The 26,199-nt window shown below is 38.8% G+C and overlaps 1 protein-coding gene across 10 annotated transcripts in view; it reads right to left on the minus strand.

Moving 5' to 3' along the window:
- Positions 1-26,199, minus strand: part of ikzf2 (IKAROS family zinc finger 2) — a 159,022-nt gene that overhangs the window by 33,052 nt on the left and 99,771 nt on the right. For 9 of the 10 annotated variants that reach the window (XM_063051575.1, XM_063051574.1, XM_063051576.1 and 6 more), the window contains one exon: positions 14,445-14,708. In XM_063051575.1, the coding sequence (XP_062907645.1) occupies positions 14,445-14,708 (264 nt within the window). The remainder of the gene's footprint in view (positions 1-14,444; positions 14,709-26,199) is intronic. The other variant, XM_063051573.1, reaches the window with a different exon arrangement.

The raw sequence follows: 26,199 nt of genomic DNA on the forward strand, positions 1-26,199 counted from the left end.
GAAATAGCTTTAAATTCAGCTAAGAGGCATAAAGACAGATAATTCAAATAAAATGGAGCTCAGTTTAATGTGCAGGTTTAAATGTAGCAGAAAAACTGCTCATATAATGGCTCTAATTTTGCTTATATCCTCAATTGATATTAATTCTATCAATACAGCTATGTTGTTTGTGTTAGCAATATTATTTAAAGCACAAGTCCAGAATATTGTTGCAATAGGCAATTTATTAAATACCTTGTGTCCCTTGAATCATATACAAATAATTGTCATGTAAAATTTAAAACATATCCAATTAAATTAAACACATTAATCAAGTAGTCTGTAATTAAAAATACTAGGATATTGTCAACATACAGCTTGGACTTAAAGAATATAATCTAGAGACTGGATTGATTAATAAACTCATGAAAAAAAATTGTTTTTTGCAGTGATGCACTTGTGATCACTTCAGCTGAAATTCTGCCCGTTGCAAATTGGACTGGGCACTGTTGTACCCATATGCTCACTAAATGACACCAACATTCATACTTCACCCATTACTGGCCTTACTAAATAAATTCAAGCTCAAAGAAGCTATAACCTTTGTGAAACAACCAAGACAACACTGTGCTACTTTGTTGCTTTATTGTTCTTTAAATGAAACTTGGAAAAATTAACTATGCATATTCTTAAGGGCCTGCTGACTACTCAAACCCCTTCCAAATTTTACAGACTGTGTGACGATTAAAAGGAAATGCTTTATCCAACACTTAGATGTTGAATTAATTTTACAATGGATGTCTCAGGTGTGACACTACTGGCTGTACTCTATTATTGGAGGCATTAAGTTGGTCTTCATGGTTTAAATGGGAGTAGGAGGCAAAGATATTTCCCTGAACAAAGAACTTGCTCCCACAGAACTTCAAGGAAAACAACACCCTCTCTGGACCTCTCTAAAATGTAACCTTCTTGTTGGCTCCAGTTTTCCAAAGCTGTTAAAGATATGGATGGCATTCTAAGTAAAGTTCTCCACACATGCTCTCAGTCTGGATTACTCTCTTTGTTGAGGTCAAAAGTATGCTGAATCTTAAATTCCTGGCCACATGGTCTTCCCAAATGACCACAGTATATCTCTGCTTTAATGCCCAATTTTCTACTCACTGCTGGATTAACTCTGATACGTGGATTTTTGATTCTAAGTCTGTGTAATGCAATGTTGAAATCAGACATAGGTGTCAGATTTCAGCGCATCTGATCTCCTGCTCTGCTGCTGAACCCATGTCTGGGTCCATAAAAGGTTTTGAATAGCAGACCTTAATAAAATTAGTGCCATTTTGGGGGCAAAGCCTACCTCTTTATTTTCTTGGCTCTTCACAGCAGTGCACTGGTTTCTGACAGCTGAGCATCATTTCAGACTTTTTGATTCTCTTACTATCAGGGTAAATGAGCACAGCAAAAGGCAAAATTCAATTTCTAGGCTTATATGTACTTAAATATTGGGAAACAGAGACATAGTTCTTTATATTATGCAGTTTTTTTTATCATGGTCCTGTGGCATTTTAAACACTTACATTGAAATTAACATATGATTCCAACCAACTGCAATTTGCAGCTTTATCAAGCCACCGCAATGACAACGTGTGTGAATCCAGCCATTACTGTAATTGGTCAGTTGGCTGGAAGCTTCACGGTTAAAATAACTTTCAACATGTATAATGTTTAAAATTAAAAATAAACACAATGCAGAAATAAAAAGCATAAGATTATCTTGAAAATCAAGTGTTTTTACTGCAAACACTTGATTATCAAATGGACCTGACTTAATGGTTCATCCACGGCTTCTGATTTGGGAACACATCAATTGTTGGTGCCATTGTGTACACAATATTTGATATAATGCATGACCGTGGTGGTGTATTACTGCAAGTCAATTCTTGAATCATGCATTGCTTGGCATACAAACAGGTTCCAGTGTGTGCACTCAAAGCAGTCCTGAAGCTGTGATACAGCTCTCTCAGGCCATACTGTCATAGACTTGGCAATTGGTTTGGCCTTCCTTATCAGTGGTCTGTAGGCTGGGGTTACAAATAAAGACAGGTGGTCAGACAGTCCCAGGTGAGGACATGGATAAGCCTGCATGCACCCACAATAAACCTGGTCCAATGTACTGTTGTCCCTTGTGGGCATTTCACATTCTGGCAAAATTTAGGGAATATTGTCTTAAGGTTGGCTTGATTGAAATAACCAGCTACGATGAAGGTGCAGTCAGAGTAGGCAGACAGTTGTGCTAATGCTAACTTAGTGTTGGCTTGTGGTAGAATGTAAACTGCTGTGATATTAATAACTGAGAGTTCTTTTGGCAGGTGAAATGGCCTGCACTTTAGCATATTACAGGTTGAGACAGTAGTGATTATCAACGATATCACAGTTTGTGCACCAGACATTCATCGGGTACGTTATGATCCAGCCAGGTATCAGTGAAGATCATTATGCAGCAGTCAAGTAAATTCCTTTGTGTGGCAAATCTCAGTCTGATTTCATCCATTTTAGTGCTTGATTGGGTGTTTATAAGGAAGACGCTTGGAAATGGGGACATGAAAGGTGCAGCTTTTGGGCAAGCACAGATCCCAACTCACTTACCACATTTATACTTCCTCTTGTTGTGCCGTCTGCAGCATTTCCCAGCTGGGGCTGGTATCTGGGCTTGCCCTAGTGTTATAGTGATCTCTGACTCTCTGTGTTCTGTCAGAGTGAGCTGAGAGCTCTTAATGCTGTTAATACACCTGACATTGATACTTAGAAGTTCCTGTTGGCTAAATTGTACAATGTTTACCTAATTTGGAGAGTTTGAAGCTGCTGCAACTATGCACACCGCCATCTTTATATCCCATTTATGGTTTATAACCACTGCTGTTCATGAACAAATTACTGAATTCTGACATGCCCCTAGCAATTTAATTATCAAATCATCATATGGTGAAATGTTACTAGTTAATTACAAAAGGTCAAATTAAGCATTTGAAGAACTGTAATAAAAGAGGGCCAGGGCTCAAAAATATGATATGCAACACTGGTAATTTCAGTATTACATAAATGACAATCTGATAACAGCTATTTCCGGGTCACTTTGTGTGGCTCCAGAAACTTGCTCAGGCACTTCTTGGGTGATTTCCGCATCAGATTATGCTGTTCTGTATATAATGTTCCTTTCAAAATGTTGTCAGGGAAATTAGTCTGCACCACTCTATGAACAACCAATGTTGATCCCATTCTTAGAACTATAAATTGATTCACCTTTTATTACATAAAAAAAAGTGCAGCTCAGGAAGAGGGCCTTTGATCAACAATACCTGTGCTGACCTTGACGTCAAATTAAACTAATCCTTTCCGCATATGATCCATATCCTTCCATTTCTTACAAGTAAGTGTGCACTATTGTATCTGTTTCCACTACCACAATGGTAGTAGGTTCCAGATGCTTGCCACTCTCTGTGTAAAAAAAACTTACTCCTTACATCCCCTTTCAACTTACTTTCTCTCGCATTAAAGCTGTACCCTTTAAAATGTGACATTTCTGCCCTGGGGAAAAAAATTCTGACTGTCTACTCTATCTATTGCTCTCGTAATTTTATAAATTTTTGCAAGGTGTCACCTCAGCCTCCGACACCCCAGATAAAACAATCCAAGTTTGTCCAAGGATAAGGATAACTCATATTCTTAATCTAGGCAGCATCCTGGTAAACCTCTTCTGAAGCCACTCCTAACCTCCTTCCTGTAATGGGGCAACCATAACTGTATGCAATACTCCAAGTGCTGCTCAACCAATGTGTTATACAACTGTGACATGATTTCCTGACTCTTTTCTCTACACCTTTAGCAATAAAGGCAAGCATACCATAAGCTTTGTTTACCACTCCATCTACTTGCATTGGTACATTCAGGGAGATATGGACATGGATCCCAGCATTCCTTTGTACATCAATGTTATTAAGGGTCCTGTTATTACCTGTATATTTACCTCTTACATTTGGCCTCTCAAACTGCAACATCTCGCACTTGCCTGGATTAGACTTCAAGTGCCACTTCTCAACTCGTATATATGTAACTTTCATAACCTTCTTTACTATCTGCAACTCCACCAATTTTGGGATCATCCGTGAATTTACTAAGTAATCCATTTGCATTTCCTCCCTGTCATTGATATGTATTACCACTGAAGTCCCAGCACTGATCTCTGTGGAACATCACTGGTTACAGACCTCTAAGTCAGAAAAATATCCTTTCGCCATGCCCCTGTAATCTTTATGGGCAAGCTAATGCTAAATCCAACCTGAAAATTCACCATGGATCCTGTGCATCTTGATCTTCCTGATCAACCTACCATGAGAAGACTTGTCAAAAGCCTTACTAAAATCCACGTAGCCAACATCTACTGCCCTATTCCAATCAATCATCTTGGTCACCTCCCCAAAAGAACTCAATTAAATTTGTAAGACATGACCTGCCCTACATGTTGACTGTTGCTAATTAGCCCATGTTCTTCCAAATCTGTATAGATTTTATCTCTGAGATTCCTCACCAATAGCTTCGCTACCACTGTTGTGAGGCTCACCAGCCTATAGTTTCCTGGTTTATACCTATTTCCTTCTTAAACAAAGGGACAGCATTTGCTATTTTCCATTCCACTTATGGGTAGCAAGGATATACACACTGTAGACATTGCCCAACATATTGAAGACATGTTAACTGCTATACTTTATTAGGACTTTGAGGAGATTCAGTATGCCACCAAAGACACAAGCAAATTTCTTCATATGGAGAGCATTCTGACTGGTTACATCACCGGCTTTTATGGAGGTGCCAATGCATAGGTTTGTAAGGGGTTTTAGAGGTTTGTAGGCTCAGCCAGCTCTATCATGAGCACAAGCCTTTGCACCATCCCTATCATCAAGGCCATCCTCAAAAGCCAGGCCTCAAGAAGGTGGCATTCATCATGAAAGGCCATCAGCACCCAATTCATACTCTCTTCTCATTATTATCACCAGGGAGGAAGTGCAGGAGCCTGAAGACCCACAGTCAATGTTTTAGGAACAGTTTCTTCTCCTCTGCCATCAGATTCTTGAATGGTCCATGAAATCATGAACACTACCTCACTATTCCTCTTCTGCATTATTTATATTTATTGTAAACTATAGTAAAATTGTTGTATCTGCATGTAACGTCACCAGAAAACAAAACATATTTTATGACTTATGTCAGTGACAATGTACCTCACTCAGATTTTTAACGAAGCCACCAGTCTCCTCTTGCCTCTCTCATTAACCTGGGATAGATTTCATAAGCTCCAAAGGATTCATCAACCTCAATGTTCTTCAAAAGACCCAACACTATCTACTTCTTGATTTGAAAAGGCCTTAGCATATAATACCCTACCCTGACCCCAGACCTAGCCTAGGGCAACAGTATTTTTTTTCCATTTCTTAATTATAATTGTTAACCCACAAATATTGTTTCTCTGTATCAAATCAGCAGATTCAAATCATTTGGGGCAAATTGAGGATAAAGTTCTTCTGTGAAGAACATTATCCTCCCATAATGCCTGCTTTGATGAGCAAAAACTGAGGACTGAAAATGTGTAGAACCTAGGATGTTGTGGCACATGTTCATAAAACAGGCAATACAGGTTGTCAAGGTCATTAAAATGCAAATAAAAACTAGAGTTCATTGCAGAGGTTCAAAAGTTCAAAGTACATTTATTATCAAGTTTGGATACATTATACAACCTTGAGATTCATCGTCTTACAGGCAGTCATAAAACAAGAAATCCAAAAGTACCCTCTAAAAAAAAGAGAAGACCTACAAACGGCCAATGTGTGTGTATGTGGTGGGGAGGAGAGAGAGGAGAGAGAGGGAGAGAGAGAGAGAGAGAGAGAGAGAGAGAGAGAGAGAGAGAGAGAGAGAGAGAGAGAGGGGGGGGGAGAGGAGAGAGAGAGGGAGAGGAGAGAGAGAGGGAGAGGAGAGGGAGAGGGAGAGAGAGGGAGAGGGAGAGAGAGGGGGAGGGAGAGGGGGAGGGGAGGGAGAGGGGGAGGGAGAGGGAGAGGGAAGGGGGAGAGAGAGGGGAAGAGAGAGGGGGAGAGAGAGGGGGAGAGAGAGGGGGAGAGAGAGGGGAACGAACAAAAAACATAGAAATGATAAGCAGAGAGATTAGGTTAGATCTGTTGGATATTCATTCAAACATACTGACGTGTATTTAATATTTCAGTAATGTTTGAGAAATATTGTAGATATATTGTTTTGGTTAAGCATCCTTGTTGTTTACATAATTTATTATGGGTTATAAGTGAAAGTACGTGAATGGCATAGGTCATTACGCCACCACGTTATATGTGGGCAACTCACTAAAGTAAAGAAAAACAAAACTAGACACGAGTTATCCCCAGCTCTCCTGTATTTTTCTTTCGGTTAACTTCTGAATTTACAAAACATAACAGTGGCAACGAGTAGCAACTTTTAAAATGAAGCCAAGATGACTACCTACCTGTTGAAGCACAGTGAGACATACAGGTTTTTCAAAAAAAAACATTGTGCTTTCTTTATCAGAGCAGAAGACAGCTGAGTTTTAAAAAAAAGGCAGAAAATGGACACAATTCACAGGTTCATAGACAGTGAGTATTGGATGATAATAATAATAAATTTAAAAAAGCAGAAATGGTTGGCTATATCCGAAAGATAGAAGCATTCCATTCCACAGCAGATAACTGGAGTTTGTATACCGAGTGATTAAGCAGTAGTTTGAAGCAAATGAAATAACCAATGAAAAGTGATTGCCAGTTTTGTTGAGTGCATTAGGTGGAAAGGCATAGAGTTTGCTTAGAAGTTTGACTGCTCCAAACAAACCAGCTGAAATAAGCTTTGCTGATATTTTGAAAGTAATGCAAGAACATTTAGAACTGAAACCACAGAAGATAGCAGAACACTTTAGGTTCTATAAGTGAAATAAAATAGAAGGGGTGTGCATTTCAGCGTACACAGCTGAATTGAAGAAGTTGTCTAAGCATTGCCAGTTTGGTAATAGGCTTAATGATGCATTGAGACATTGTTCGGTTTGTGGAATCTTACAAGAAAACATTCAAAAATGGCTCCTAACTGAAGCACAACTCACATTTAAAAGAGTAGTTGAAATCACTGTATCAAAGGAAACAGCAGAGATGTAGTTGAGTTGTAGTCAGGAATGAAAGTGAGCATGAACAAAATTACAATATCCAAACAGAAACCTCCCTGGCTGAACAAATTATGTTATCGCTGAGGCAGGGGCTCACATACACCTGAAAAGTGCAAGTTTAAAGATGAAACTTGCAGAAAATGCACCAAAGTAGGACACATACAAAGAGCATGCTGGGCAGACATAAATAATAGACTACAGAAGAGGTAAAAATAAAAAGTTTCAGTTTCAAAAAGCGTACCAATCTGCATGCCTTTGAGGAAATATCTGATGATGATGAGAGACTATTTATGACACAGGAGTGAGTAGCCTTAAGAGTTACAATGTGAAAACTAACAAGAGACCAGCATTATGGCTTACACCAGAAGTAAATGGCGAGTTAATTAAAATGGAATTGGTCACTACTTAGGCTGTTTCAGTCATTCCAGAAAATGCACTTGAATGGCATTTCAAAAATACTAAACTGAAGCCTGCAGATGTCCAACTATGAACTTATACTGTAAGAATGGCATTAGTAACAGTGAAATACAACAATCAACAAGCCACACTGGGCTTTATGCAGTAAAAACAGGATGGTCAGCTCTGTGGTGACGTGAGTGACTAAGCAGCTAAATCATAATTGGCGATCCATCCATCATTTGCATGCCACATCCCATGCAACAGAGTCAACTGAAAGTGAATTAAGAAAGGTACCGGATGATGCCACAGCAGTGTTCACAATGGCACTGGAAATCTCAAACATATCAAGGGTAAAATAGTATTAAATAAAAATGCCACATCTAAGTTTTATAAAGCCCATCTGGTTACTTATACCACATGAGATAAAGTAGCCAGTGAGCTATATCGCATGGAGGCTGAAGGAATTCTTTCCAAGGTTGAGTAGAGCCCCTGGGCAACACCAGTGGTCCAAGTAGCCAAGAAGAATGGGCCTGTCAGGATCTCTGGTGATTTTAAAATCATCATCATCCCTGTCCTGAAAGTTGATCAATACCCTCTTCCCAGGATAGAAAATATCTTTGCAAACATTTCTGGAGGAAAACTCTTCAGCAAAGCGAACAGCTGAGTCCTACATACAGATAGAGATAGAAGAAGAGCCCAAAATGTTTCTCCCTATAAACACTTATGAAGGGTTTTATTGACATAATAGGCTTATTTTTGGAGTAGCATCTGTACCTGCACTCTGCAGAAAGCTATGGACCAAGGGCTGCAAGGCTGTACAGACACTCAGTGTTATCTGGATGACATTATTGTTACCAGTTAGATGACAAGGAACATCTCCAAAATCTTGAGACAGTGTTTAAAAAGGTTTGAAGATTATAGGCTCATGCATAACATAACAAGTGTGAATTCTTGAAACCAAGTATCATTTACTATGGTCACATCATTGATGCACAAGTTTTTCACAAGTGTGCAGAGAAAATTCAAGCAGTGGTTGATGCAGAGAAAATTCAAACAGTGGCACACGCCCCAAAGACTAAGGATGTGTCACAGTTGTTCTTATTTGGATTTGTCAATCACTATAACAGGTTGCTGTCAACCTTGGTTACTGTGCTCCTTCCCTTGAACTTTACTACAGCTCAGGAAGAAATGGCAATGGACAAAGCAGCGTGAGGTGGCTTTCCAAAAGGCAACTGGTGATGACAGACACTGCATTCACACATTATGATTCACAATGTACTGTGTAGCTTGTCTGTAATGAATTGCTTTATGGTATAGGTGCAGTCATGTCACATCATGAGCGACAGAATCCAGAGTCAACTCCTACATCACCACGGAGGAGGCCCCAGAACTTGAGATGGTTTCACAGCCACAAGTCTCATCTGCCAAGCAGAGTGATCCCCCCTCCACCTCTGTCATGAAAGACATTATTCTACAGGAGTAAGAAAGTTTCCATAGCAATTAGATTTTTAGGCCAGAATGGGACAACTTAAAATTTACTATGCTGGGGATATCTGCGTGGTAGTTGTATTACAGAGTACACTATGTATATAGTTGGGATTCATTTTATATTGAGTAAGAGTTTGTAGCTAAGCAGGGAACAGTGTTGTGCATTTAATATTTCAGTAATATTTAAGAATATTGTATATGTTTGATCAAGCATTGTGTTGTTTACGTGATTCATTATGGATTATATGTAAAAGTACATGAATGGCATATGCCTTTATGCCACCATATCGTATGCTGGAGACTCACTAAAGTAAGGAAACTAGACACGAGTTATCCCTGGCTCTCCCTTGATTTTCTTTTGATTAATTTCCGGAGTTATGAAACATAACACTTACTATATCCCAAATTACAAAATGGATAAAGGACTATCAAAAAGGTGGTGAGAAAACAAAATTAGAAGGACGATACTAAAACTGAAGGCTTGTAAGTATCAAAAAAGACACTAAGCCACACCTCTTTTCTACAGAAAAGACTCAGTAATCTACTGAAGGAGATGAACAGGGTAATCAAAGTGAAGATATTTCCACTTGCAAGGTTCCATAAATACAAATTTTAAACAAAAGATAGTCACCAACATATTTCAATAACAAATTCAACAAGTGAAATTCCTGTATTCGAAGTGTGATAGAAGAACTTACTATCCAAAATGGAACAGCAAATGCCAGCTAAAATGGAGCTAATTAAGGAAAAGAAATGTTAAAAGTATTGTGTTGATAAGGCTAGAGAAGATGGAGTGGAATAGGTTTGTTTATGTATAAATGCCAGAAAAATAATACTTCAATACTTTTAAGTTTTATGGATCAGAGAATGCATGATGGAGCACCTGGCAAGTACTACTAGTCAAATTTGTCTGTGATTATACTTGAGTATAAAGTTGCTGGAAGCATGAGTTGTTATTAGCTCAGCAAATTATCAGAGACCTTGGTTAGTAATATGTTCAACAACGTAGTTTGATTTAGTCAATGAGCTGTAAGGGATATGGGGGAAAAAAGCAATAAAGAGAATAAGAATGGTCAACTAGAGTAAATCAAGTATAAGTAGACTGTTTGTATCCATTGTTTCTCCAAGAGGAACTCACTCTTTTCTTGACTAGTAAACCCACTTTAAAATTTAATTTATTTGGATAATCAACAACAACCACCAGGTCAGTTGGGAGTCAATATTCAGCTGGAATAAATATATTTCTCTTCACGCTTTCCTTTCTTTTGGATATATGTGCAAGAAGTGAGGGAATTGGCCATAACTCGGTCCAGATTTAGTATTCACTTCAACTTTTTTGAACAGTAATACCTGGCCTCCATGATGGCAAATAAATACATATGCATGGAGGGTTTAATTTAATTTATTTTATCTATATATTTCCTAGTGTAATTTATAGTTTTTTATTATGTAACACTGCCACATAACAACAGATTTCTCGACATATGCCAGTGATATTAAACCTGATTCTGATTCTGTGTATTGTGTGTGTGTTAATTTTACAAATCACGTTTCAAAAACTCACCACTATCAATACACCCCACAATACATTCCATATAAAGGGACAGCATTGTTGATTTGTGGTCAGGTCAAAGATTGTCATACACTTTTTGTAATAAAAGACTGAAGCAATTATTAATACCATTATGCGGGAGTGACTAGTTTAACCCTTGGGCACAGATTCAAAGGTTTCTCTGAAGCGTGGGGCCCAGTTATTTGAAATCAGAACTAATTTTGTGACTCATTATATTATTTTACCATTTCCCTTGTAAGATTTGATCATGACTTGAGATTCTAGCTCACTTCAGCAGAATTAAAGTTAAAAGGGGCCTTGGCATGATGAATACTCTTATCTAGCTTATTGGATTCATCCCCAGGGGAGAGAGGGGAGAGAGGGGACGGTGAAAGAAGGGGAGAGAAGGGGAGGGGGGGAGAGAGGGGGAGAGAGGGGGAGAGAGGGGGAGAGAGGAGGAGGAGAGACCACCTCTTGATTGTTGCCATCTCGTAGTCACGAGATGTGTTTCACCATATTTTCCCATATTAATTTGCCAGAGAAGATCATTTTTAAGAAGATTTGCTGCCTTAAATGGCATGAATCATGCCTAATTTTTCACACCTTGTGCCTCTCATTAGGTATGAATCCAATAAGCTAGATAAGAGTGATAACTCAAACTCCACATGCATCTTGCCCTAAAAACCCTGTTTTAGGTGCTAGCAAGTTTCTACATGCTGAATTTCACCTAATTTTCCTGACCTTGCAAAAAATTCACTCTTCTAGGAAAGATCAAGTTCCACTTAATGGCATTACCAAAGTATTTATTACGTCACAATCTAAATTGAAACAAACACCATGTTATTTTATTATTGAACTAGTAAATCTTTGTTGACAAAAATTCCATCATGAAATTCAAAACTTGGAAATACAGTTTTCGATAAGGAAAAAGTTCAAGTAATAAATTCATTCCAAGGGGCATGTAAGAAAGTAACCAACATTTGCTCATGTCAGATAAAAACATTTATATCCAAACTATGTTACCAATACATTAGTCTTGGAAAATATATCTGTCTAATAGACTTAACTTTAGTAGGTGATTTGAAATGAAATTAAACAAAGTGCTAAAGGCATTGGACCCAACTTTATCATATGGTGACAATGTAATGTCCTTTTATCTGTATGAATTCTTAGTTTTCCTGTTTGTATCCCTTCTTGTTATATCAAATCCGTTGCATTTCAAAATCTTTTATGCTGTATGTGACATGTCCCAAAATATTTGTACTTTGATCAATGAAAATGCACCCATGTGACCGTCATTCTGGTTTTAGCTCTTTCTTTTTGGGAGCTGCCTGCACTTTCAATGGTGTCTTCCAGCAAGATGAAATTTATAGAGAATCAGATGTGATTAAAGAGCAGCTTTATTTTACCTTTTGTGCAGTGTTCTACTTTATTTAAGTGGGTAGACTTTACTTCTAAAAACATGATAATATTTAGCACTAATTCATACATTGCCAATGGACTAACTTTTATAAATTATCAAATATTTTCCAAATAATCGAAGATCTTAAGTAGTTCAACATTGAAAGGATATTAGTAAATTAGTATTAAGCCACAGCCTGACCTGCTGAGTTCCTCATGCATTTTGTATTTGTTACTCTGGATTTCTAGCATTTGTAGAACCTCTTGTGCTACTATTAAGAGACTATTAGCCTAGATTTATTTGTAGATAAAATTAAAGAGGTTTTTGGGAAGAATATAATGAGGCATTGTTTGAAAGATAATGTAAAAGAGAACCAACTAAATATTTGGAAATGAGTATGAAGAGCATAAACATAAATAAAATTCAAGTATTTAGAATTTTGGTAGCTTGGGCAGACAAACTATTATTAGTTGGCCAAACCTCTACTACTCTGCAAAACAACCTCCATAAGCAAACACCATTCAAATTCTACTCTAAAATGTCACTCATTTTCAGACTTCTTATGCATGGAAATAGGACATGAAGGATCTTTTGGTCTTTTGCCCAACCAAAAAACTAGCAGCACTATCAGAAATCATCACAATGCAAACAATTTTCTTAAAATATTTAAAATGTTTCCCTACCAATTTTCAGATTGCATTTTGGTTAAGAAAAGCATTTCTTTAATACTTCTTTAGTATCAATAATTTTATTTCCCTTCAATATTTAATGTCATAGTTCATTATCTGACATTGAGAACCAAAGAATTTGGTATCAGCAAGTCAGTAAAACATAGGTGCCTCAATATCTATCTACTGCAACATGTGCAACAATGGTCTTTAAGTCATCATTAAACTGGAATCATCAACATATAGTTGGCTCTTTCCTTAACATTTCTGACATACAGAGTTTTTCTGAATGTGTTATTACACTATAAAAGATACCCTAACCTTGACCTCCATGTACATATTTTGTGTCTTCCCTAGATGCATCCTACAGCCACCCTAACTTCATACAACCACACAGGAGCTATTGAATTCTAAACTTCATAATATTAGCCATCCCACAAAACAAGAATGGCTTGCCAGTGATGACCCAGACTCAGGAAATGGATACTGAGACTAAAGCCAAAACTACCCTAATATCTTTTAACAGTTAGCACATCAGAATCAGAGATAACTGAAAATAGTTAGTAAAATGAAATATAAAATTAATAAAATAATATTTACAATATTCATATTAACTAAAATAAGTTTAAAATTTCTCCATTTGCCATACATTTCCTGGACAAGACTTATTTAAGTGAATGTCTAAGTTACATACACTGAATGGCATAAAGTTGAAAGGTTGGTTCCTCAGGAAAGAAGGATATCATATGTACTAGCTACAGATCTCCATATATTCCAGGACTTCCATACTGCAATGCAAGTGTGTGGAGGTCTGGACATGTTAATCTGCTAAGGGGACCTCAATGGCAATTCTTTTCCAAACTACCAATGACAGGTTTCAAGGGTAAATAAGGTACAATAGACAATTAAATCATTACAAACACTCCCCTTCATTGATGGATACCTTAGTAAGTAGCAGTGATGCCCATTCCTTTTATAGTCATAGTCTCAAGTATTTTTTCTGTAAGTTTTCTACAAGTTTTTTTTGTATTTATTTACGATATCTGGATATTGTTAGCATTTGTGGCAGCCTAATCATTTTAAAATATAACCTTAAGAATGTAAAGCAAATGGATAAATTACAGACTACAACAAACAACAACCTCTAATATTTACTATTCTATTTTTTAAAACTAATTCATTTTATAATGTCTATTTACAAGCTAATTGAATTTAACATTGATGAAGATCTATTCTGGAATTTGTAGGCTCTGATTTCAGTAAATTTTCCATAGTTTGCAAACACTACTTATCCAGAACTTCTTAATACTAAAAGAATCAAAATCCGAAATGATAACCAGCAATTGGAAAGTATGTCTTGCAAATGAGAAAAACAATGGATTAATACAGTTAGTAATCTGGGAATTCTAGTTTTTGCATTATCTTTTGTCGATAACTATTAACATTGCTATTTCTAAGGCAGCAAAATTCAGACTGTTTTATAGCAGGCTTATAAAGTGGTTGAAAATACTAGATAATAATCTTAATTATGTCAGCATACATGAGTTTGTGCAACTTTAAAATATTACAAAGATGTATTTACTCACAATTTCTACTTTATTGCACCACACTGGTGATATTTTTAAATTTAACTGTTGGAAAATGTATCTATAGCTAAAAGTGGACCACAATTTGGTTCCTTTCGAAGTACACATTTCTTATCTAGTGTACAATCAACTTTTTTTTGCTGCTTACCAGTGTGGCTCCGCTTATGTACCATTAGAACATTGGGCCCAATGCAAACCATCCCACAGATGTCACACTTCAGTTTACCATTCGGAAGTCGTACTCCTCCATCAGCTTGTATCTCCTGCCCTTGGTTGCTTTCAGTCATCCCGTTGCTTTCCACCATAGATTCTTCCATGGTGTTCATTTCCTCTTTGCTTCTGGCCTGGTCAACCTGTTTAAGAACTTTTCCATCATCCTCATCGCTGTGCATCTCTATCTTGATGGAGTTTGCTGCAAACACAAACAAAACATTTAGAATAAAAATGTTGTCATGTACAGATAGCTGTTCAGAGTAAAGAAAGGCCATATTTTTCCCTCATTCCACTTCTTTCTCCTAAATACACATGGCTGATAGTCAATTAGGAAGCAGAGAACGGTGAAAAATAGGCTTCAGCCAAATGAAGTATATTCAACTACTTGTAAACAAAAATGAACGGTGAACAACTGTCATTATATAGAAGAATAGCATTTGTATTGTGTTTTTTAAAACCACTGATCTATTATTACCTGTATGTCACTGAGGCAGTCCTAGCCATTTGTTTTTGTAGATATTGTGGTGTGCAGTTTCCTGCACTCACTGTCTGGGACAGCTCTTGGTGCATGTCTCAGCGGAATGCAATTTCTGGAGTGATGTTCTCAGTAATTGCAACAGCACAAGCAACCAGCCCATTTCCCCCATGTACTCTGATAAAGATCTTTGTTTCATCCAACTTAAAAACATACATAACACACTTTTTCTTCACATATCACATAAGGAATCTTTGATTGTGAAAACCTGTTCAATTATTTATGGAATCTTAAGATTCAGAATGCACTTAACCAGTGTCACTAATTTTGCAACAAGACAAATACAGTTTCTCTTTACAATGTTTATAATAGGCCAAGTAGAATAAAGATCACTGTCTTTAACTTGATAACTTAGTTCTTTAAGGATTTAAGTACTAGTTATAAAAAGATCTTCTAATCACGCAGAGCTGAAAGAGTGGTTGTTATAAAGTCATATTCTAGACATCTGCATTGAATACTAATATATCCCCATTTATTTTTCCAAGCCTCTTCTTTCATCCTCAAAGCATCAAGGAACAACTCTGGAACTGAGTGGTAATACAAAGGTGCACCACACTCAGTATTGTGTATTAATTCTTCAATGCACTTCATTCCTACATTTCTCATGCGCTTACAAACTTACAAGTGATATCTCCCACACTACAACGTGAGGAGTTAATAATAAACCCTTCGTTTCTACCTGTTGAAGTTATCATACAATTCATTCTTAATTAATCTTTGATCTGTTCTTTCTGTATTGAGCTTTGAGGGCCATATGGCATGTAGTAATTGAAAGAAAACATCTTTATTCAGCTCAAAAGCTTTGTGCTTTATTTTGTTTCAATATTTTATCTATATATACCTGCATTCAAAGCAACTTGCTAGATTTAACAACGCAAACACGAGGAAATCTGCAGATACTGGAATTTCAAGCAACACACATAAAAGTTGCTGGTGAACGCAGCAGGCCAGGCAGCATCTCTAGGAAGAGGTACAGTCGACGTTTCAGGCTGAGACCCTTCGTCAAGACTAACTGAAAGAAGAGCTAGTAAGAGATTTGAAAGTGGGAGGGGGAGGGGAAGATCCAAAATGACATGAACATTGACTTCTCAAACTTCCGCTAGTGCTCCACCTCCCCCTCGTACCCCACCGGTTATTTATTTATATACGCACATTCTTTTTCTCTCTCTCTCTCTCTCCTTTTTCTCCTTCTGTCCCCCTCACTATACCACTTGCCCATCCTCTGGTCCCTGGTCCCCCCCTCCTTTTCTTTCTCCCTAGGCCTCCTGTCCCATGATCCTCTCATATCCCTTTTGCCAATCAACTGTCCAGCTCTTGGCTCCATCCATCCCTCTCCTGTCTTCTCTTATCATTTTGGATCTCCCCCTCCCATTTTCAAATCACTTACTAGCTCTTCTTTCAGTTCGTCCTGACGAAGGGTCTCGGCCCAAAACGTTGACTGTACCTCTTCCTCGAGATGCTGCCTGGCCTGCTGCGTTCACCAGCAACTTTCATGTGTGTTGCTAGATTTAATGTGATGAGCAACAAGGTCACTTTAGTGGGACCAGAAGAAGATTCCTGACTCCTAAACAAAATTAACTTTTGGAGCTCTGGATAAGTAAAACAAGTTAAGGCTAGTTCCCATTTATTTTCTGCTGGAACACAATGCAAAAATTGAATTTAAAGCATACCATTGATTTAAATGGGAATTATGATACATCTTAAATTATATTAAAGCAAATGATGTCGTTAGTTTAACTGAATATCCAAGTTTCAAAGAAATGCACAGAATATATTTCAGTCTTTAGAACAATACAGGTGAACTGTTGACTAACTCACCATTTTACCCCAAAAGGGCAAAACTGACATTTTTACTCCACGAGCTATTCACCATGATAGCGAATAAAGAAAACAGTGAGTTATAGTTACTTAAAACAATTTCAAACAATAAATGTTTAAATGTGAGTGTAAATCTATTGCACGGATTTGGTTCAACAGGATTTTTGTCAATTCCAGATTATTCTGGATGACTAGACTGACACTTGATTGACTGTTTTGTCTTTTGGATTAGATGTACTGAAGTCCTGTTGACCCTTAGATGGATGTTAAAGATGTAACAGCATCACTCAAGGCAGAACTAGGAGATCCTTCAAGTATATTGGTCAACATGTATTCATCAAATACAACCATGAAATATAGATTTCTGGTGCTTATCTAATTACAGTTATAGGAATTTGTTATGCAAATTGGCTGAAACATTTACCCAAAGTTTTGACTTAAGTACTCTGCAATCTAGTTCGAACACTAAAGGTACTATGCAAATACAAATTCTTTCAATCCTATCTTTGCTTTGATCAAAATGATTCAAACAATGCAAGGGCGAATTAATAACAGAAGCTTAATGAGAACAACCGAAATTTGTAAAAAAAAAGATTATTGATGTAAGATACTAGGGAACATGAATCCTGGACTATCTTCATCAGCCAGCACAGTTAGTGCTGCTGCCACACAATGCAAACCAGCGACCCGGATTTGATTCTGATGCAGGGCCTCAACCTGAAACATCAACAATTCCTTCCTCCTCAACCCCAACCCCAACCCCTCAACAGATGTTGTTTGACAGGCTGAGTTTCTCCAGTGGACTGCTTTTTGCTTCAGACTCCAGTATCAGCAGTTTCTTGTGTCTCCAGGTTTGATACTGATCATTGTTGTCGATGTGAAATTTGCACATTTGCCCTGCAACTATGCAGGTTTCTCAAAAACAAAACCAGTAAGTTAGTTGGTTCCTGTGAATTGACCCAACAGGAGAGTTGCAAAGAAATTAGATGTAGTTCATAGGCATTTGAGAGTGCTGAGAAATAAGTAGGGTAATAAGACTGATGAGTATGTGTTTGTGATTGTGCAGATAAAATATTTATTGATTTATTGAGATACAACATGGATAGTCCATTCCAGCTCTTTGAGCCACATCACCCAGCAATCCCCGATTTACCTCTAGCCTAATCACAGAATAATTTACAATGACCAGTTAACCAATGAACTGGTATGTCTTTAGACTGTAGGAGGAAATCGGAGCACCTGGAGGAAACCCATGTGGTCATGGGGAGAACGTACAGAAAGTGGTTGGAATTGAACCAAGGTTGCTGGTACTGTAAAGTGTTGTATTAGCCACTATGTTCGAATGCAGCCCTCACCAGGATGTTGCCTGGGTGAGGGGTGGGGGGATGAATCTTTCAGATAGGAGGAGAAACAAGATAGGTTACATTCTTCCTGAAGCACAGGAGACTGAAAAGGGACCCACTAGGAGGTATACAAAAATTGTGAAAGGCAGACATAGGATAAAAGGCAAGAAACCTTACCCCAAGGCAAAGATGTCCAAGACTAGAGTGGATAGGTTAACATAGAGGGATAAGGGAATCTGTGGAACATTTCATCCAGAACATGGTTGAAGTCTGGAACATTTTGCCTGAGAAGTTGGAAGAAGCAAGTACTGACAATATATAAGATGCATCTGGATGAATAACTGAATTGAAAACACATAGTAGGCTACTGACCAAGCACTGATAAACAGGATTACTGCAGATAGATTATTTAAGGTCAGCATAAACATAAAGGGCCTATTTCTGTGCTGTATGACTCTATGAGCCTGACAGTCAATGGGCCAAATAATTACCTTCAAGGTCTTAAGAAAAATATGAGAAATACAATATGAAAATACTTCAAACTCCACGTAATGGAACAGTTATATTTGCAAATTAGCAAAACAGTTTCTGATGTGTGTATTACAGCCAGTAGAACTACTGGAAACCAAACCATTGAGAGTGAAGTGACTAAAAGGGCAATCTGACGAGTATTTTGTTTTTTATGCTTCCATTCAGACTCTCAAAAGACAAGAAGATCACAATAAAAATATACTCAACACGAGCAACTCAATTTCCGGAAGTCACAACTGAGATCAGATCATAAACAACAGGAATTCTGCAGATGCTGGAAATTCAAGCAACACACATCAAAGTTGCCGGTGAACGCAGCAGGCCAGGCAGCATCTGCAGGCAGAAGTGCAGTCGACGTTTCAGGCCGAGACCCTTCGTCAGGATCATCATCCCCTCAAATGATCACAGGCCTACGAACACCTCTCACTGCCCACCATCAAGAAATAGAATCACATTGCAAGACGATGTTTAAAGTGGATTGACCTCAGTTTTCTCTTTGTAATAGGATCATTATAGTCCAAATAAACCCACACAAGGTATACAAGTTATGTAAAATGGCCAGCAGGTGGAAAAAGTGACCACAGCTAGGATTACAGCAGCTCATTCACAAATCCAACTATATAAAACAATAATGCATCTTAAAATACAGAATGGAAGAGCATTTATAAAAAACATTAAAATAGTATAATTGAGATAATGAATTGGAAAGACAAATCAAAATGGGGGGAGGCTGCTGGGTGCATAAATGCTGGTATAGACCAGTTCAGTTCAATAGCTTGTTTCAGATATGTAAAATTCCATGAATAGTACGGATTTGTATTGCTATATTACAACAACCTTTCTGAACAAGTTAGAAATGCAACATTTAAATAGAATTTCTGATTCTTAAAAAGATGTAGTGGATTTCGGTTAATTGTGCCATTGGTTAATTGGGTTAACCACTTATTTGGGACAACTATTAAAGAACAAAAAACTAATCTAGAAAATAGCTGGGATTTCCTTTGTTTATTTGGGACACAATGCCATTTAATTGGGGCAGGGGACTTGCTGAACAGTTTTGAACTCGCATCAGAGCTAGCATTTTCAACCTCTCACTGCTACGGTCGGAAGTTCTCAACAGCTTCAAAAAGGCGACTATCACATCAGTGCCTAAGAAGAGTAGTGTAAGCTGTCTTAATTAAATGCTTTGAGAGGTTGGTCATGACTAGAATGAACTCCTGCCTCAGCAAGGACCTGGTCCCACTGCAATTTGCCTATCACCACAATAGGTTAACGGCAAAAGCAATCTCAATGGTTCTTCACACGGCCTTACATCACCTGGATAACACAAACACCTATGTCAAGATGCTGCTTGTTGACTATAGCTCAGTGTTTAACACCAACATTCCCACAGTCCTGATTGATAAGCTACAGAACCTGGGCCTCTGTATCTCCCTCTGCAATTGGATCCTCGATTTCCTAACTGAACAATCTGTGCAAATTGGTGATATCTCCTCCTGATGATCTTCACTGGCACATCTCAAAGGTGTGTGCTTAATGATCTACGTCCTTAGTACCCATGATTGTAGCAAGCATACCTCAAATACAATCCATAAATTCGCTGATGATACAACACTATCAGTAGAATCTCTGATGGAGATGAGAGGGCGTATAAGGAGTGAAATATACCAGCTAGTTGAGTGGTGTTGCAGCAACAACCCAGCACTCAATGTCAGTAAGACGAAAGAGCTGATTGTGGACTTTAGGAAGAGTAAGAAGGAACATGAATCAATCCTCATAGAGAGATCAGAAGTGGAGGGAGTGAGGAATTTCAAGTTCCTGGGAGTCAAGATCTCTGAGGATCTAACCTGGCCCCAATAAATTGATGCAGCTATAAAGAAGGCAAGACAGTGGCTATATTTCATTAGAAGTTTGAAGAGATTTGAATTGTCCCCTAAAACATACAAAAACTTCTACAGATGTGCTGTGGAAAGCATTCTGACAGGCTGCATTACTGTCTAGTATGGGAGGCCTGCTGCACAGGACTGAAAGCGACAGAAAGTTGTAAAATTAGTCAACTGCATTTTGGATACTAGCGTCCATAGTATCCAAGATATCTTCAAGGAGCAGTGTCTCAAAAAGGCGGCGTCCATTATTTAGGACCTCATCACCCAGGATTTGCCTTCTTCTCATTGCTACCATCGAAAAGGAGGTACAGAAGCCTGAAGGCACACACTCAGTGATTCAGGCACAGCTTCTTCCCCTCTGCCATCCGATTCCTAAATGGACACTGAATCCATGAACAGCTCACTTTTTAAAAAATTACGTTATTTCTATTTTGCACTATCTTTAACCTAACTATTTAATATACATATATCTACACCTACTGTAATTAATCTACTTATTTTTCCTTTCTATATTATCATGTATTGCATTGCACTACTATTGCTAAGTTAACAAATTTGACGACAGATTCCAGTGATAATAAACCTGATTCTGATTCAGACATGTGCACTCATGTGGCCGTTAGACACTACACCATGCTTAGAGCAAACAGTTTTTAAATAGCATCAGTTGTGTTTGCATCTCTATCACCTCCATCGCTGTTTAGTTTCCCATCGCCTCCACCCTTAACCAGTCCAAATTGTAGTGAGTGGTCCACTCAGTGGAGAAGATCATTGACTGTCAGCTACCGACCTGTTCATCACCAAAGCAAAGAGCTGGAAAAATTACCATTGACTCCACCAACCCTAGCAGTCAGCATTCACCAAGTTGCCATCAGGGAGATGCTACAAGTCCTTCACCACCAGACCTAAATGTCATTTCCGAAACTTCTTTCCTGTCCAGAACAAAGCTCACAGGTGTAATACCCTAACTGTCCCTGCACAACATCCATTAAATGGTCTTTCCTGCCCTTTTGTTCTGAAGATAGTTATTTAAGTCTGTTCATGAGTTCATATTTAAATCTGATTATTGACTTTTGCACTAATTGTTGATTGCTTGTGGCTGTTTGAACTATTGTCTTGTAAATTGTTGGTTGTACTACGTTGTATGTCATGGTATTATGCTGTGTTTTATGCTTGGCACCAAACCACAATCAATTCTGGTATGTTTCACATACTGACTATAAAGTGATTCCGATTCTGTTTAAGCGATATTTGTCACTGATATTTGGTGAAAAATATGCAGCAAGACAATTGCTCAGCGCGGTTTCAAGCATTCAGCCTTAGAGATAGCAACAACGGCTGGGAGTGTAAATTAAACAATTTCATCATTTCAACAGGTTATATACAACAAAGAATTTGAGGGTATTGACAATCATCATGAATGATACATCATAAATGAAGAATTGGAGAAAGAAATTGTTGAAAATTGTATGAAGACAGTCTGGCTGCGTCCACACTAGACCGGATAATTTTGAAAACGCCGGTTTCGTATAAAAACGATAGGTGTCCACACCAGGTGTTTTTGAAAATACCTCCGTCCACATTAAAGCGGGTATTTGGGCAAATCTCCTCCTACTGGGCATGCGTAGGACACATCTACAGAAAACAAGTGAAGAGGCAACAATATACTATTTCCGTTTCTGCGGCGGTGTTGTGCTATTTCCATTGGTAAAAAACTAGAGTACCTACAACAACAATGAAAGAAAGTTTTCAACAATGTCTTCAAGGATTACAAAGAAAAGTTCCGCTGGAAAAGGCAGCTATTAACGTAGACAATAAAGTAAACAACACAAGCATGAAGCCATCCGCCATTGTTGTTGTGGTGTTGGAGGATGCATTCAAGATGACAATGAAATGCCGCACTGCCACCATCATCTGTTCCGGCACGTTATGACAGTGCTTTCAAAAAGCTCCAGTTACCCCATACACACTACACCGCCCAATCGGCGTTTTCAGATTTACACACTCTGGAGAGCGTTTTAGAAAAGCTCCGTTTTCAGGGGAGGAAAACATTGTTTCAGTGTGGATGGAGGGTCAAAACGAAGAGAAAAAGCTTCGGTTACAGATTCGGTCTAGTGTGGACGTAGCCTCCGTTAGCTACACTAGTTATCTGCACTGATTTACAGTCAATCACTGGATAACGAGGTGGAGATACATCTCTACCAAAGGAGGTGTAAGGCACTCCTTCCCTCCACTAACCTGCAGGGCTCCCTTGGGCAAGTTGTGTGCGCTCTCTCTCTGGCTATCCATCCCACAGGATGATGGTGGTTCCTTTCAGATATATAAAAGGAACAGCATGTGCGTGAATGGATTTTAGGTGAGTAGGGGGTTGCACAGGTCCAGACCCACCCTCTCGACATTCCCTCCCGGATCCAGCGGCATGGTGGAGTCCAAGACAGCTGGGGGAAGTTCTGTTGCAGTGAACGGCTAGACCAAGCTTCGATGCAAGGGATGCCCTTTCCGCGCTTCACAGCACGTGTTTGCTAGATGACCTTTGACCCTACGAGAGGGTTCATCCGCCCTTTGACAGGTCTTGTTTTTCATCCTGCAGGGTGTCTAGCCACCCTCCTCACCAGGCAAGCCTGGTGGGGGAGCCGGTTTAGTCGCTGACCACCCGACCATGCGATAGGTAATACTGGGTTACACAGTATCAGTAGCACTCAGACGAGTGACCTGACAACAAGTGCGTGCTACACTGCTTAGCACTCCGATCAGGGTCACATGAAGCCATAGCAGCAGTTGGTGGATAGCCATATGGGCAGCTAGTGCATATCACAGATCCTGGTTATGCGACCCCTAATGCAAGGCAGACAATCTCTGAAGAGTACTGATAATGGCTGGAGTCACCCATCTTTAAAGACACTGCCCAGAAGAAGGCAATGACAAACCAAGTCATATGACATGGCACATAAAGAATGAATGAATGAACAGTAAACCAAAAGAACACAGTAGCATATACTCAGCTCTCACCTGTGGCTCTAAGCAGCTGTTTGCATGTGACAACAGGCACACTCTGGTACACCGCTTCAACAGGAGGGCTAAACCAGGTGAGGATAGCTGGCAGCCCTTATACGCCAGTGAGATAGGGACAAGCCTATCCCAGCATGCAAAGTCAGCTCTGCCAGACTGGCGGATGAGATCAACAGTGAGATCCAACTGCCAGGAAGGTGGCTCTGCAACACTGTGGAGAGCAAAGGGCATAACAAGGCACAGAAGAAGTCACAGTCATCCACTCCAAACAAGGTAGACCCCAGTTGTGATGACTATTCATACTATTGGACCTGGACTTGAAGTTAAGAGAGTGGAACTGCCCTAGTGTAACAGCTTTTCCACTTTAAAAACTCTCTCACACAGGTTTCCTGTTATCGTCAGATTCAACAGATAGCTACCAAACCAACTATTAGAAACTAATACACAATTTTATAGTACTGTAGTAGTATTGATAGTGTTCTAAAGTGCTTAATTTACACACATAATTTGTTACTCAGTTCAAAAGCAGTTTGTCTTTTTTATATCTTTTTAACTATTTCCATGAAATTTTGGCTAATTGGGACAGCCACTTAATTGGTCCAAAATGTACTGATCCCAATGTGTTCCAATTAACCCGAATACACTGTATATAAGGGTGAAAGCTAACAATATTAAAAAAATAACAGAATAGATCTTTCAATTAGTTAAGGGAAATATAATTAAGAGAAACATAGAAAACCTACAGCACAATGCAGCCCATTCGGCCCACAAAGCTGTGCCGAACATGTCCTTACCATAGAAATTACCTAGGGTTACCCATAGCCCTCTATTTTTCTAAACTCTATGCACCTATCTAAGAGTCTCTTAAAAGACCCTATCGTATCCGCCTCCACCACTGTCGCCGGCAGCCCATTCTACGCACTCACCACTCTCTGTGTAAAAAAACGTAGCCCTGACATCTCCTCTGTACCTGCTTCCAAGCACCTTAAAACTGTGCCCTCTTGTGCTAGCCACTTCAGCCCTGGGAAAAAGCCTCTGACTATCCACACGATCAATGCCGCTCATCATCTTATATACCTCTATCAGGTCACCTCTCATCCTCCATTGGTCCAGGGAGAAAAGGCTGAGTTCACTCAACCTGTTCTCACAAGGCATGCTCCCCAATCCAGGCAACATCCTTGTAAGTCTCCTCTATACCCTTTCTATGGTTTCCACATCCTTCCTGCAGTGAGGTGATCAGAATTGAGCACAGTACTCCAAGTGGACCAGGGTCCTATATAGCTGTAACATTACCTCTTGGCTCTTAAACTCAATCCCACGATTGATGAAGGCCAATGCACCATATGCCGCCTTAACTATAGAGTCAACCTGCGCAGCAGCTTTGAGTGTTCTACAGACTTGGACTCGGAGATCACTTTGATCTTCCACACTGCCAAGAGGCTTACCATTAACACTATATTCTGCCATCATATTTGACCTACCAAAATGAACCACCTCACACTCATCTGGGCTGAACTCCATCTGCCATTTCTCAGCCCAGTTTTGCATCTTATCAATGTCCCGCTGTAACCTCTGACAGCCCTCCACACTATCCACAACATCCCCAACCGTTGTGTCATCAGCAAATTTACTAACCCATCCCTCCATTTCTTCATCCATTTATAAAAATCATGAAGAATAGGAATCCCAGAACAGAAACCTGAGGCATCACTGCTCACTGACCTCGATGCAGAATATCACCCATCTATAATAAGGTAGCAATGAGAAGAAGCTTCAGAAGGATATGATTCTCAAGTTTGGAGATTTGTCTTAATCACTTAGTTCTAACAAGATCCAAAAGAATACATGGAAAAAGTGGTACATAACTGCTTCAAGGTCCCAATTTCAATCCTGACATTAGTTTCAGCATGGAGCTTGCCTGTTGAGAACTTGGGCATAGGTAAACTGCTGATTTACGTAAAAAGTGGCAAAAGAATCAAAGGAGAGTTGATGGGTAAGTGAGGGAGAATAAATTGCAGCACTGCAGGGAATTGAGGAGGGGGAAATGAAACTGATGAATTGAGAGTCAGCATGGAGACAACCGGCTGAATGACCTTGTGTACCATAAATAAACACCATCAGAAAATGTCTGAAAACAAATCTCAGCCTGAAACGTCGACTGTGCTTCTTCCTATAGATGCTGTCTGGCCTGCTGCGTTCCACCAACATTTTGTGTGTGTTGCACTTTTCATTTGGATATTCACATACATGTCTACCCCATTGAGCTATATTAAACTAAATTAGCCTACATTAATTGTAAACTTACCACAAGCTTCACTAATAGTTCAAGTACACATAAGCTTGAGATGAAAACAAATATATTTTCATGTTAGGCCAGAGCTTAAGAAATATTTATTAAATTTTACAATTTAAATTTAATATTACTAACATTACTTTATAAAGGAACAATGGGGAAATGCAAGTTTTATTCAAATTAGTCCTAGTTATGACAATTCCCTCACATCTGAAAACCTTACTTTAAAATACCTTGTAGTTATCATTGATGGTTTACTCATTAAAGTGCAAATA

This window comes from Mobula hypostoma, chromosome 6 (genome assembly GCF_963921235.1).
Source record: "Mobula hypostoma chromosome 6, sMobHyp1.1, whole genome shotgun sequence".
In the NCBI taxonomy this organism is placed as follows: domain Eukaryota; kingdom Metazoa; phylum Chordata; class Chondrichthyes; order Myliobatiformes; family Myliobatidae; genus Mobula; species Mobula hypostoma.